This window comes from Phytophthora cinnamomi (genome assembly GCF_018691715.1).
Source record: "Phytophthora cinnamomi strain GKB4 chromosome Unknown Contig27, whole genome shotgun sequence".
Lineage (NCBI taxonomy): Eukaryota > Oomycota > Peronosporomycetes > Peronosporales > Peronosporaceae > Phytophthora > Phytophthora cinnamomi.
Genome location: NW_027150960.1, coordinates 1,160,181 through 1,173,491, shown reverse-complemented (window position 1 = coordinate 1,173,491; position 13,311 = coordinate 1,160,181). Strand labels below are relative to the sequence as shown.

Below are 13,311 nucleotides of genomic sequence, written 5' to 3'. Positions count from 1 at the left end.
ATTTGAACGAGGAGGCTATAGCGTAGCAGCTCACGAGGCTGCGGCGCTGGCTGGGGACTGGACCTAAGGGGCTAGCTAGCTAGCTAGCTAGCTACCTGCCTGCCCAGCTCAAGTGGCGGCAGCTCATCTCGGGGAGGCGGCGCGTCGGGACTAAAACGCTCTACGGGGCTGGCTGCATCCGCCGGGCGCGCCAGCGTGCTCACTTCGGGGCCGCTGCGAAGCGCTCCATGCGCTTTCGTCGCTTCTCCTCGAACTGCGCGCAAGCAAGCAACAGGTTGCACGACACCATGCGCATTTTCCGTTAGTGCGGGTGGTGCTTGGTCGTCGCCGACTCGTCGGTGTGTCTCGGCGACGCGGCGACGAGCGGGTTTAACGACGAACGTACCACTTCGCTAGTCTCGAGGTTGAAGCGCTTGGCGCGGTCTAAGCGGCGCTTCTCCTCAGCGTTCAGACCGAAGCGATCGGCGCGCGCCTCCTTCTTCTTCTCGAGCTGTCAACGGTGACAAGCAGCAATCACAGCAAACACGTCACGTTAGCACCACCGCGGCAGTAATGGGTCCCATCCGTCATGGTCATGGTCAACCACCCCCACCTACCGTATCCTTCGTCTCCAGGTGGAATCGCTCTGCCCGCTTGAGCCGCTTAGCCTTCTCCTCCTCCGCCACTGCAGACCACTCAACCCGTGAGTCATTTCCCTTCCGAACAGCACAAACACACGTGGGAGGATAAGAGCACTCGACGTACCAGCGCTGGGCAGGTGGAAACGCTTCGCGCGCTGGGCCTGGACGTCACAGACAGCAGCAAAGCACACCCTCCCGTTAGTATCCTCCTAGTTCAGCGACCATTGGTCCCCGCTCCACACCTTTTTGTCCTCAAGACTGAGCGGGATGCCGAACTTGGCCGCCCGAGCCGCGCGCTTCTCCTGCTCCGTCAATGACTTGGTGGCAGCGTCCGCCTCTGGCTCGCTGGCTCCCTCCTTCGGCTTGTCGGCCTCCTCCTCCTGCTCCTTTTGCTCCGTCGCCGGCTCCGCAGCGACAACAGGCTCCTCTTCCGCCTTCGTCGCCTGCTCCTCCTCGATGGGGGCGGGCGCGGGTTCCTCTGGAGCGGGCTCAGCCTTTTTCACGGGGGACGGGGCCTTCGCCTTTGTCTTCTTGGCGGTCTCGGGCTCCACGTCCGCGGCGGCGGCGGGCGCCTCCTTCTTCTTGGGCTCGGGCTTCTTGGCCTTCTTGGGGCTCGGCACCTTGAGCTCCTCCATCTCCTGCGCCTCGCTGCCGAACTCCTCCTCGTCCAGCGCCAGCTCCAGGCGCTGGATCAGCTCCGTCTTCAGCCCGTTGGAGCTCAGCCCGCGCGACTCGAGCGCCGCGCGCAGCTCGCTCACCTTCATCTTCTTGGGGTTCATGGGCGCCGCGCTGGTCATCGTGCTTCGGATCGACTCCTTCGGGAAATTCAGCAGTGAACACAGCCGTAGCCAAGCCGGATTGGCGGGAAAACATTTTGCTCCGGATTCTGTCAATTCGATACAAACCCCAAGTGAAGCAGATGCGTGATCCGTATGCTACGATTTTACGGAACGGAATCCTATCTGCGGTCAGCATACGGCTCCTGCGCCAAAGCAGGCAACATGGGCATCATGAAGCTAAGGCTGTGTGCTGTGCTTGCCGATGCAGGTTGCACTCGCGATCTTAATCTCTTCTTTGTCAGTCTAGTATCTTTTCGGGCCCGTAAAGTCCTTGGTCCACTGCGCCATGTCGATCGGGTGCGACTCCTCCGACGCGGAGCTGTCCTCCTGCCACACCTTGATGGTCTTGTCCGCCTCGCACGTGATGAACCGCCTGCAACAGACACGCCAGCATGAAAAGGTGTCAGGACCAAAGCAGACACTACCACACCAGTCAAGCGTGGCACACGTACAGGCCCGTCTTATCGAATGTGGACGCGAAAATGCCCGTCTCGCTGTCGAGGGAACCGGGTTGCGCCTTCGTCGAGTCGCTCTGGAAGCAGTAGCCCGTCTGGTAGTCCCAGAACTTCATCGATCCGTTGTCGCCGCACGAGGCCATCACGCCATCCTGGTTGATCGAGATCGAGTTGATGATGGCGTTGTGCGTCGAGAAGTTGCGCAGGAAGCGGCCCTCCTTCGCCTCCCACTTCTTCATGTTGTCAGCAGCGCCGGTCATGAACGTGTGGTCCTACAGAAGAAAACGCAAACCAGAGCTTAATGAACCACTACATCGAGCAAAAAGATGTCAACGAAACAGGATCTTACAGTTGGGGACTTTGTCACGGCACGGATAGCCTTCTTGTGGTTTGTCAGCGTCGTCATCACCTTGCCGGCGGCAAGATCCCAGAGCTAACATCGACGAATACAGCACGCACGCCGTCAGGTATTCTGCTTCAAGAGAAAGATACTCGGGGGATGTCTTCGTACCTTGACTGTGCTATCACTAGAACCCGTGATAATCTGCGGATCCGTCGCTTGTGTCTCCATGGCCCATACAGTGCCCTGGTGACCAGAAAGCACGTGGATCTGGTTCTTTGTTCGCATATCCCAAACCTATCCAGAAGTCAAAGCGAGGCAAAGGTTAATCGTCTGACACACGCTCCTGTAAAGTATGGCAAACACTTACTCGAGCGACGGCGTCGCGACCGCCAGTGACGAGGATGTCTAGCGTCGGGTGCACCTTCAGCGAGAATACGCCCGACAAGTGGCCGTGGTAACTCCGAATCACCTTGTTGTACTCCAGGTCCCAGCACAGCACCTTCTTGTCTTCACCAGCAGAGAAGAGGTACGGGTGGCGCGGACTAACTTCCAAGCCGCGAATGGCATTGATGTGGCCCGTGAGTGTGAGCTTCAGGTGCCCCGAGGCCAAGTCCCAGACCTTGATAGTTCGGTCGGCCGAGCCCGTGACGAACCAATCGTTCGTCGGGTCCACGGAAATGGAGCGCACCCAGCCAAGGTGTCCTGCGATCACGCGTTTTAGCTTCCACGGCATGTGCCATTTGGGCTTGGGCACCTCCGTCGCTCGGCGGCGCACAATCGCGCTCGTGCCGAACTGAGCTGTCGTCTCTGCTTGCTTCTTGTACTCTACGACCGCCGACGAGGCGTCGCCGTTGACATTAGCCGCCGCACTGCAACAATGCAACACCAGAATGAAGTCATGAATCCACTTAGAACTAACCCAATGCACACGCAGTCGACATGCGGCACGTACATCTTCCGCTTCTTGAGCGCCAGCTCCTCCTCGACCTCTTTCGCCACCTGGTCGACGAACGACGGTTTCTTTGCTGCCGATTCCTCGCCTGTAATGGAGACTCCAGGGGCCGATGGCACTGGGTGGCCGCCCACCACCACATCCGCCGGAGCAGGAGCAGGACCCGGAGCCGTCAGCGTGGCCGCCTCCGTGGCTGTGGGCGTTGCGTCAACAGCTGCGGTCGCCGCCGCCTTCGGCTCCAGCAGCGCCTCGGGGAGGTCCAGCAGGTATGTGTCGTTCAGCTTGGTACGCACGCGCACCTTCTTGCTGGTAACGGGGGCGACAGAGGAGATTGACGTTAGTTCGGCCAGATACCCACTCGTTCGGCGTGGCAGGCCGTACCTGGGCGCGTAGTCGAAGGCCGAGGCGGCGCTGCGCTTCGTCAGCGCAAACATCTCTGCGGTGCGGAGCACCGACGCCTCGATCTGGCGCTTCACGTCCGCCGCCGCGGCGTCCTCGGCGCTCACCACCTTCGCCATTGTCCGCTCCACCCCTAGAAAATGCAATGCGAATTCGTACCTAAGACATAATTCGTACTTCGAAGCAGTACAAAAATGACACAAATTTTGTTATGAAACGTTCAACACGTTCGCCGCTGCAAAGTAAGGTGCTCATCAGCGAGCAAACTTTAACAAGAATATATAGTAGCTTATATGTACTGACGGTGTGGACTCCGTTTTCCCTATTTACTAGCGTGGCTCGGCGCAGCTATCAGCAGGCGGGCGGCGTCGTGTGCCGTATCATTTTCTCAATGGTGTGATTGAAGGGCCTCTTATAGCAACGGGTCATGGAGACCTGTGTGCACTTTTATCCTGATCCGGGTCGTGAGGCGAATCTTGACTTGGTACTTAGAATTCGCCCCAGCTGCCGTTTGCTCCGCTGCGGACCGGGCGGCGCATGACGCCTAAATCATCATGGCTTCGTCCGAGATGAGCTCTTCCGCGGGCGAGTCGTCCGCCGCCTCCGATTCGTCGTTGTTGTCCCAGACAAGGTCGGACAGCGACGCGCTCAGCTTCTTGTAGGCGTCGTGGAACTTGAGGCACGCGCCGCTTGTACGTCGGAACTCCACCACACACCGACCGGGGGCCTAGACAGCAACAGTTTCGATACAACCACGTAAACGTCAGCACACGTCCAGTCGATTACTTCAGCACGCATGCAAGTGTCGGCAGCCGAACACACAGACACACAGCAAGCAAGCACCAGAGAGGTAAAGCGACAAGCAGTGTGAAGCTGCTAGTTGCGGTCACGGACCCTCCTCCGCTCGCTCGCAACAACGACGTGCTCAGGCTGCCGCCGGTCGTCCTCGCAGGGGCTCCTTACATTGTCAAGTGAGTAGATGCGCACAGCGACGCCCACGTCCTCCGCATCCGCAGTCATCGTGGCCTTGGTTTTGAAACGGTCTTTGTGCGCCACAAAGCGCGCCGAGTGCTCCGTCAGCGCCTTCTCCACGCGCGTCTGCAACTCCGTGGCCGTCCGGTTCGACTGGAAACTGGTATACAGCGCCACGCTGGCGGCCGGGTACGACGGCGCCTTCTTCGAACTTACCTCTGCCGTCATCGGTCCCGCGGCGGTCGGAAGTGCCATGGATCGCTCGACGTCCATGTTGAACGGGTCGAACTCCTCCTCTTGTTGCTGCAGGCGCTGCTTGGCAGCAGCACGCAGCTTCTCCTCGCGCTCCTTGCGCTTCTCCTCCTCTACTTGCACTTTGCGGCTGAGCAGCTCTGCGCGGAGATCCTCGGGTGCTACCGCGTCCTCCTTGAACCACGGGTGTGTCTTGATCTCTGCCAGCGTGATCCGCTCCTGTGGCTTTACGTTGAAGATGCGCGTCATGAGAGACATGGCGCCGGGCGAGAACGTGGCGGAGCGCGCGTGCGCCGCCCAGAAGGCTTCGTGCTGCTTGGCAGCGCAGGCGCGGAACCACCAGTCCTGGTTGGTGGCGATCTGGAAGGGCGGGAAGCCCGCGAGCATGATAAACAGCACCACTCCAGCCGACCAGACGTCGGCCGGCTCTCCTTCGTACGGCAGGCACGACAGCACCTCCGGACTCATGTATCCTCTGGTGCCGCACTGCGTGTACAGCTCGGCAACGGCGCCGTCGGCCCCCTCTCTCAGTCCAGACAAGCCGAAGTCCGCGATCTTCAGCGCGAAGCTCTCGTCCAGCAGCAGGTTCTCCGGCTTGATGTCTCGGTGGTACACTCCCTGCGCGTGGCACGCCTCGAGCCCGGCCACGAGCTGCTGGAAGTAGGCGCGCGCGATGTTCTCCGAGAAGCAGCCCGTGTACATCATGAAGTCGAACAGCTCGCCACCCGTGGCCAGCTCCAGCACGATGACGATCACCTGCTTGCTGCTGCTGCCGTCCTTCTTGGGGTACGGCACGTCGTCGTGCACAGACAGCAGCCGCAGCACGTTGGCGTGCGAGACGCGCGACATGGCCTCCACCTCACGGTACACGTTGATCATGGCCTTACGGTGCAGCTTGGCCATGTCGATGACCTTGAGCGCCACGCGCTGGTGCGTCACCGTGTCCACCCCCAGCTTCACCTTGCCCTGCAGCCCGGAGCCCAGCGTCTGCAGCACCTGGTACTGTGCTAGCATGCGCGGCTGCTGCGGCGGCGCGGCGGAGGCGTGTTGCTGCTGCGGGGCGTACTGCGCGGCGTCCATGTTGGCGACTGGCGCCACGGGCGCAGAGAAGAGCACGGACGTCATGACGCGCTGGCGGCCTGGTGGTGTTCTCTTTTGGGCAGGTTGGCAAGTGCGACCTCAACCCACGTCAGGCCGAGCTGCTGCGTTTTGATTGGTCTAAACTCAAATAGAGGTTACCTGTCATTTTTTATGGAAAGAATGCCGGTAACTCTAGTGAATGTTGGTGTCCGGATATCAGTTTTGTATCCGGAGGTAGCTACGTATACACTGCGCGACAAAAGGTTTGGGACAGTCACTTTCCACGTGATATCTCGGCTTCTAGAGCGAACTATAGGTCGCTATTTAGATATGTACCTCCAATCACAAAGACGAAAAGGGGACTTGTGACGGTGACCTAGATTTAGCAAAGTATCCATAGGCTGCCATACAACTAACTAGAAATCGATCCGCGACAAAACTTTGGGACTAAAAATAACTTAGTTTTTGTATTAACAGAATGTAGCCATGTACATAGTAGTGGGTTTTGTCTCCGTTCTTGCGTGCGACTTCGAAGCAACGAGTAGGCATGTTGTCCAGAAGATCTTGCAGCTCTTTTATCGTGAGCGAATCCCAAGCTTGCATGTCGGCGGCGGTAAGCTCTGGCACGTTGTTGTACTGCTTGCCGTGGGCGTAGACTTTCCTGGCCAGAATAGCCCACACATTTTCAATTGGGTTAAGATCGGAGGAGCGCGCTGGCCAGTCCAGAAGCTGCGCCCCGATCTCCTCGAAAAACATTATTGTTTCATTAGATGAGTGAATCGAGGCATTGTCCAGCATAAACACAAAGTCTGTACCGTAGTGCTTGTGAGCAAACGGGAGCAGATGCTCCGACACAGTGTAAATGTAGTGGCCAGAGTTCTGGCGCCCCTCCAGCACCACCAACTCCGATGTCGAGTAGGAACACGCGCTAAATTATATATTGGGACACTTTCCCCACCAACAATACCCACCAAGTCACCGAAGACTCAATGGGCTTGTTAGGGTTAGAACAGGAAGGCCCAGGAATTTTCCCTTGCACCGGGTTGGTGTTTCCTCTGTGCACCGAACTAGTCGACCGACGGAAGACTCAGCGTCACTAGTCACGAGCAAAGGCTAGCACGCTCTCACACACAAAATATACCTCGCAGGCCCTCAAGGAAGGGTCCGGCCTTTTACGGCGTGATACGAGGGTGCCGGAGCTATACTCCGGCAGGAAGAAATAAATGGAGTGCGCTCTCGCTCCTCCAGTTCCTGGTGACGACTCGTCGCTACCAATACACCGGCCACTAACTCTTGGCCCTGCCAGAGATGAATACACGCTACACTAGTAGATGTGCCCACCGACAGCCATAATCCTACCTACCAGGTTTACCTTGAGCTGCAGGTCGTTCACTGCAGGCACCGGTGTCGCACTTGCGTGGTTGGGGGGAATAGCTGTTCTGTTATTGTAAAGGTTACACGCACAAGTGGCTACAAGCCACTTGTGATTTTTAACAGATAGCATATCTGTTAAAAGAGTAGATACTTCCTCACCATGGTGTAAGTCACACCAATGGATACATTGAAGTGAGCCACCACAATGAGTGGTCTACACCTACCCAAAGATCCTATTGGTAGAAAGCAGCATCTTTCTACCAATTAGAGATGCGCATATTGGCGGGGCTCTGACAGCCAGCCGCTGCCAACCCCTTTTCATAGATGATAAACAGTTTTAACAGTTTTAGAAGGAAGATCAATTTACAAACAAATACAGTTCTCATTTTACCTTATCTTAGTCGCTTGGAGTCTTATCTGATTTAAATTATATTTGTGTATTCAAATATAATTAACCGTAGTAATTACGAAGTACTTACGCTTCCTCATACACGTAGCGCAACGTGTAAGCAAAAGTAGTGAGTCACGTTAGACGCACTACACCTGGTAGCACTTTGTAGTCCGTCCAACGACCGACTGCTTGACTTTCGTACGAGGTGTACGAACGCGGAGCCGAGAACCACATGAGCACGGAGGTGCCCATGGAGAGCTCCAACACGCCTGCAACGCATGTTGCACGCGCTGACTGCCCCCACCTGTCTGACCCAGAGTGGGAAGCCCTCCAACGACTATTGGAGAAGCGGCGATAGCTACGATGCTGCGTACGCTATCGCCGACGGAGCAACATGGTGTTGCTCTGGGGTTCATCGTGAAGGAGCAGCGTGATGCTGCTTACTCAGTGACGGCGTCGTCTGGGACGACACCGCGTGCTCAATCATTGAAATTGAGCGTAAGCAATTACGTGGGAAGAGAGGGCGAGCCTCTCCTCCGATGGCTTGTCGAGCTCGACACAGCCATAGCGGCTCGACGCATCGTCGACCCGCTGTCGAAGGCCGCGTACGCCATGTCCTGCCTTGGCGGACGCGCAAGGAGTTGGGCGTATGGGCGCCGACTCTCCGATCCTACGTGCTTCAGCACGTACGAAGTATTCAAAGAGGAGCTCAGACAAGCGTTTGAGCCCCCGCAAAACGAGTTCCGGTCGAGGGCGGAGTTCATCGACCTTCAGCAGGGTAAGCACGACGTTCATGCTTACGCGCAGCGCACACGATACTTGATTTCAAATATCGTGACCAATCCAATTGACGAGGCGACCAAGGTCGTCACGTTCATGAAAGGACTTAGAGATGGGCCCGTGAAGACCTATCTCTTCCGAGAGTACCCGAGTACTCTCGAAGCTGCAATCACCCTTGCCATACAAGAAGCGTTTAGCTTGCGGCAGGCTAAACTCCATGCAAACGCGCCGAGGCCGCAACCGCACCCGGCAGCGAGGACGGGAGGTCCAGAACCAATGGACCTCTCGAACGCAACAACTGCTGGTTACCAGCAGCAGGGAGGTAACGTGCGATGCTTCCGTTGCGGAAGGATCGGTCACTTTGCACGGGAGTGCACAGCTCCCATGCCCCCTGGAGATGGCCGTCGTGGCGATGCTAGGCATCGCCGCGGACCAACAAAAAACGCGAACATCCAGTAGGTGCGGGGCGCCCTACTGGTAATGCAGTCACGCGCGCCGACATCGGGCACGCGACACTGGCGACTCTGAGGACTGCAGCCCCCAGTGAGACCAGATCTCGCTGCAAGAAGCAAGATGACAGGCCGAGCCTAGTCATCTTGAAGGTTTACTCGAAGAGAGCGAGTGACTCTCTTCGAGCTTTGGTAGATTTGGGCGCGTCGAACAACTTTGTTCGACTACGAAGCCTGCCGAGACTTGACTTCGAGGAGGTGAATGTACCTCGATGTCTTCTGGAAGTACGACTGGCAACAGGTGCCATCGTGAAGACCGAGAAGCGCGTCGTGAACGTGCGCTTCTCGTACAAACAACGAGTGTTTGTCGAACACTTTATCGTCCTGGACCTGGACGATAAGTTCGACGTGGTAATGGGCATGCCGTGGCTTGCACGGCATGATCTGGTGATAGACTGGAAGAAGCGCACGCTAGTGCGCTTCGGCCGCGACAGCGGAACAGAGAGCGATGGCCCTGTTACCGCAGCGCACGCACCAGCAGGTGCGCGCGGCTCACCAGTCGAGACAGCGCTTAATGCTGCTGTCCCGGAGTGCCCAAGGAGTGCGCGAGGGCGCGCACAAGTGAGACCAACGTCGGCAATGCTGCCGACGTCAGTAGAAAATGATGTACTGGTTCCAGGAACCAATACCCACGTTCAAGCGTGTAAGGGACAGTCCCTGACCCGAAGAGGTCAGGTCGACAACGATGCACCCTCGGTCATGAGGGGCTCCGCCAATGAATGGCGTCGAGGTGACGAAGGCGTGTCAACTCCGGGAGTTGGCGCTGCAATCAGTGGGGACGGTTGCAAACGTACCGCACTGACGCAAGTTGCATGCTGTTGTGCAGGCGGGCTGCACGACGAAGCGCCATGTGGTCAAGCCGGGCTTGATATCGCGCGCCCGCAGACAGGGTCTGCCGGCGAAGAAACACATTTCCGTGCAGCCGGGCTGCACGAAGGAACATGCAGTCAAGCCGGGCTTGATATCGCGCGCCCGCAGACAGGGTCCGCCGGCGAACAACCGTCCATGGCCGGGCCTGAACCAGAAGAACCACCGTGCGGAGCCGGGCTCCGTACAACAAGAAGACGGCGCATGCGGAGAACGCTGCGCAAGTCTCGGTCCGGGACCGAGACGCAACAAAACCAGTCTGCTGGGCAGACTGAGGCGGTGACGCCGGATGTCGAGACGCTAAGCGTCTTGACGCGCACCGATACTGGATTCCAGTATCGTGAAATGGAACTCGCTAATCCTCCGACGACGGCGTCGGAGTTGACTTCGCTTCCAGCCACGAGCTGGAAGCGCTTCACGCGCGACTTGCACGATGGACGCATCGAACAGGTCTGCGTTCTTTCGGACAGCGAAAGAACGGAGAGCGAGAGCGAAGAGCTGAGACAGCTCTTCATGGGAAGTACCACTGAGAGTGAAGACACTCTCGGTGCGAAGACGAAGCGAGAGCGCTTCGAGGAACAAGGTTGGGACTCGCTGAAGTCGAGTCCCTATTACGAATTGTTGAGGGAGTACAAAGACGTACTCCCGGAAGAGATTCCTGCGGAGCTTCCGCAGGATAAGGGCATTCAGCACGAGATTGATCTCGTGCCGGGCACGAAGTACTGTGTCACGCGGCAGTGGTCACTGCCGCGAGAGCAAGTAAAAGCAATCGACGACTTCTTTGAAAGTCGTCGCAAAGCAGGACAAGTGCGGGAATCAAAGTCCCCGCACAGTGCTCCGACGTTCTGTGTCAAAAAGCCACAGGGCGGATGGTGCATCGTTCATGCGTATAACAAGCTGAACGATGCGACAGTACCGGCGCAGACGCCGATACCGCGAAAAGATGTTATCATCGATTCGATGGCCGGGAGCACCGTTACAGTGCTCTCGATTTGCGAGATGGGTTCTATTAGATCCTAATGCGTGAGAGCGATATCCCTCTCACGGCAGCGAGCACGCCAAGCGGCATGCTCTGGGAGTGGCTAGTAATGCCACAGGGGCTTAAGAACGCCCCTGCGACTTTCAACAGGTGCGTGACGCACTTATTGCGCTCGGTGCGCGACTTCGCGCCGAGCTACTTCGATGATGTATTCATCCACAGTCGGGCTGTGGACGGGAAGACCGGCGTAGAGATGCACAGGGTGCATCTCCGAAAGCTACTTGAGCTTATGCGAAAGCATAAGCTCTACGCGAACCTGAAGAAGTGTATCTTCGGGGCGAGCGAGATACCCGTCCTCGGGTGTCTCGTAGGGAAGAATGGCGTTCGCCTTGACCCGGAAAAGGTCAGAGTGATTAATGAATGACCAACGCCTTCAAGTGTCAAGGAAGTGAGGCAGTTCCTTGGCTTGGCCACGTACTTGTGCAAGTACGTGGAGGATTACGCGGACAAGATCCGCCCGCTGTCACAGCTTCTTAAGAAGGAAGCTGTGTGGAATTGGACACCCGATTGCCAGAAGGCATTCGATGCAGTCAAGCGGGGCTTGACTGAGGCGCCGATCTTGGCAGTGGCTGACCAAGATCGCCCATTTCACGTAGTGTGTGACGCATCCGATTTCGCGATCGGATGCGCGTTGATGCAGCACGAGCACGAGGACCGTGATCGTGTCGTCTACTACCAATCGCGTCAGATGAAGCCAGCTGAGCGCAACTATCCGGTACATGACAAGGAACTCCTTGCCATGAAATACGCACTCGCAAAGTTCCGAGTGTATTTGCTTGGAAGTAGACCGTTTGTGGTCTACACCGACCATGCATCACTGCGCACTGCAGTGAAATCACCACACATATCACAAAGAATGGCGAGATGGCTCTCATTCTTTGCGGAGTATAACTTCCGGGTCGAATACAAACCCGGACGATTGAATGTAGTGGCCGACGCGTTATCACGTCGGCCGGACTACGGAGAAGCTGCTGACGTCAATGCCATTGACGTCATGAGATCGAGCAAACCCACATCGTCTCTGTTGGATGATGTGAAGGCCGCGTACGCGCACGACGCGGACGCAAAACTCTTGCTGACCTATGGCACAGCACCTTCTGACAAGGCTCGTCAGAAGTTGCCCAAGCACCTTCGTGCGCGTGCACACCGATATCGGGTGCACGACGGACTGCTCCTCTATAATGCGGTCGACGACAACGCGGGCCGCGTTGTCGTGCCGAATGACCATGACCTGCGACTCAGGATCATGTACGAGTATCATGATGCCCCGACTGCGGGACATCTCGGACGTGAGAAGACATACGTCCTTCTCATGCGCGACTTCTACTGACACCACCAGTATAAGTGGGTGCGCAAGTACATCCGTGCTTGCGAGGTATGCCAACGCGTAAAGCCTGCGCCATTCGCGCAGGCTCCTTTACAATCACTACCGACTCCGTCGGAGTGTTGGAAGTCCATGTCTTTGGACTTCATCTTTGGTCTTCCCCCGGACAGCGGAGGGAATACCGGTGTTGTGGTCTTCGTCGACTGCTTCAGCAAGATGGTACATCTTGCTGCGATGCGGCAGAGGAGACCGCGAAGCAGACGGCCCGTCTGTTCGTCGACATGGTGTTCAAACACCATGGCATGCCGACCGACATCGTGTCGGACAGAGACCCAAGCTTCACAGCGCACCTGTGGCAAGAAGTGTTTACACTTCTTGGGAGCCAGTTTTCCATGTCGACTGCGGATCATCCGCAGACGGACAATCAAACCGAGCGCGTGAATCGCGTGCTCGTCGATATTTTGAAGAGCTACGCTCACTCGTTCCAATACTGGAGCAAGTGCTTATCGATGGCAGAGTTTGCCATCAATAACTCAGTGCATTCCTCGACCGGGCATACACCGTTCTACGTGAATGCCATGCGGCATCCACGTCTACCGAGTTTACTCGGAGTGATGGCTCCCACTTTAAGTGGGGGAGGATCTACGACTGCAATACAGCAGCCGCAGAAAACCGCTCACACTTGCACAGTGTGAGCTGCAACAATGAACAAACCACATGAGTCTGCGCAGGGCGCAGACTCCCCCAACAACAAGGACAAAGACCACGGGTCTGCGCAGGGCGCAGACACCGCGAAGAACCACGCAGAGGCCGGGCCTCGAGCGGAGAGCGAGCTGAATGACTTCAGCTCGGATGCAATCAACTTCATTACCAAAAGACAAGCCGCAATTCGGTTTGTCCAAGATGCAATAGCAGCTTCTGTTGACCAACAGAAGCTGAACGCAGACAATGTGGGCAGAGGCAACACAAATGAATTCAAAGCTAGTTCATTGGTTTTGTTAGCTACTCAAAACCTGCCTAAACATGCAGTTTCGGATTTCGGAGCAAGCAAGCTTGCTCCGCGCTTCATCGGGCCGTTCACTGTGTTGGCACGGCACGGCAACGTTTACACGCTA

General features: G+C 57.0%; 3 protein-coding genes across 4 annotated transcripts; all 3 read right to left on the bottom strand.

The window, feature by feature from the left end:
- Positions 1-199: 199 nt before the first annotated feature.
- Positions 200-1,417, bottom strand: IUM83_04110 (Scaffold/matrix specific factor hnRNP-U/SAF-A, contains SPRY domain; the record flags this gene model as incomplete). Its single annotated transcript, XM_067928160.1, has 5 exons — positions 200-253; positions 386-490; positions 597-664; positions 745-781; positions 863-1,417. 5 exons carry the CDS (start codon positions 1,415-1,417, stop codon positions 200-202), a joined length of 819 nt encoding a protein of 272 aa, XP_067793810.1.
- Positions 1,418-1,702: 285 nt separating this feature from the next.
- On the bottom strand, positions 1,703-3,727 carry IUM83_04109 (Pre-mRNA-splicing factor prp46; the record flags this gene model as incomplete). The annotated part of the gene is made up of 7 exons (XM_067928159.1): positions 1,703-1,832; positions 1,912-2,186; positions 2,264-2,347; positions 2,426-2,551; positions 2,625-3,126; positions 3,210-3,515; positions 3,591-3,727. 7 exons carry the CDS (start codon positions 3,725-3,727, stop codon positions 1,703-1,705), a joined length of 1,560 nt encoding a protein of 519 aa, XP_067794019.1.
- A 425-nt stretch (positions 3,728-4,152) lies between these two features.
- IUM83_04108 (CAMK protein kinase) lies at positions 4,153-5,957 on the bottom strand (the record flags this gene model as incomplete). 2 transcript variants are annotated; one of them, XM_067928158.1, is made up of 2 exons in its annotated part: positions 4,153-4,335; positions 4,503-5,957. In XM_067928158.1, the coding sequence occupies 2 exons, from the start codon at positions 5,955-5,957 to the stop codon at positions 4,153-4,155; spliced, it is 1,638 nt and encodes a 545-aa protein (XP_067794021.1). The 2 variants fall into 2 exon arrangements, with proteins under 2 accessions (XP_067794021.1, XP_067794020.1); XM_067928157.1 differs by lacking the exon at positions 4,153-4,335 and having other exon boundaries at positions 4,485-5,957.
- Between the last annotated feature and the right edge of the window lie 7,354 nt (positions 5,958-13,311).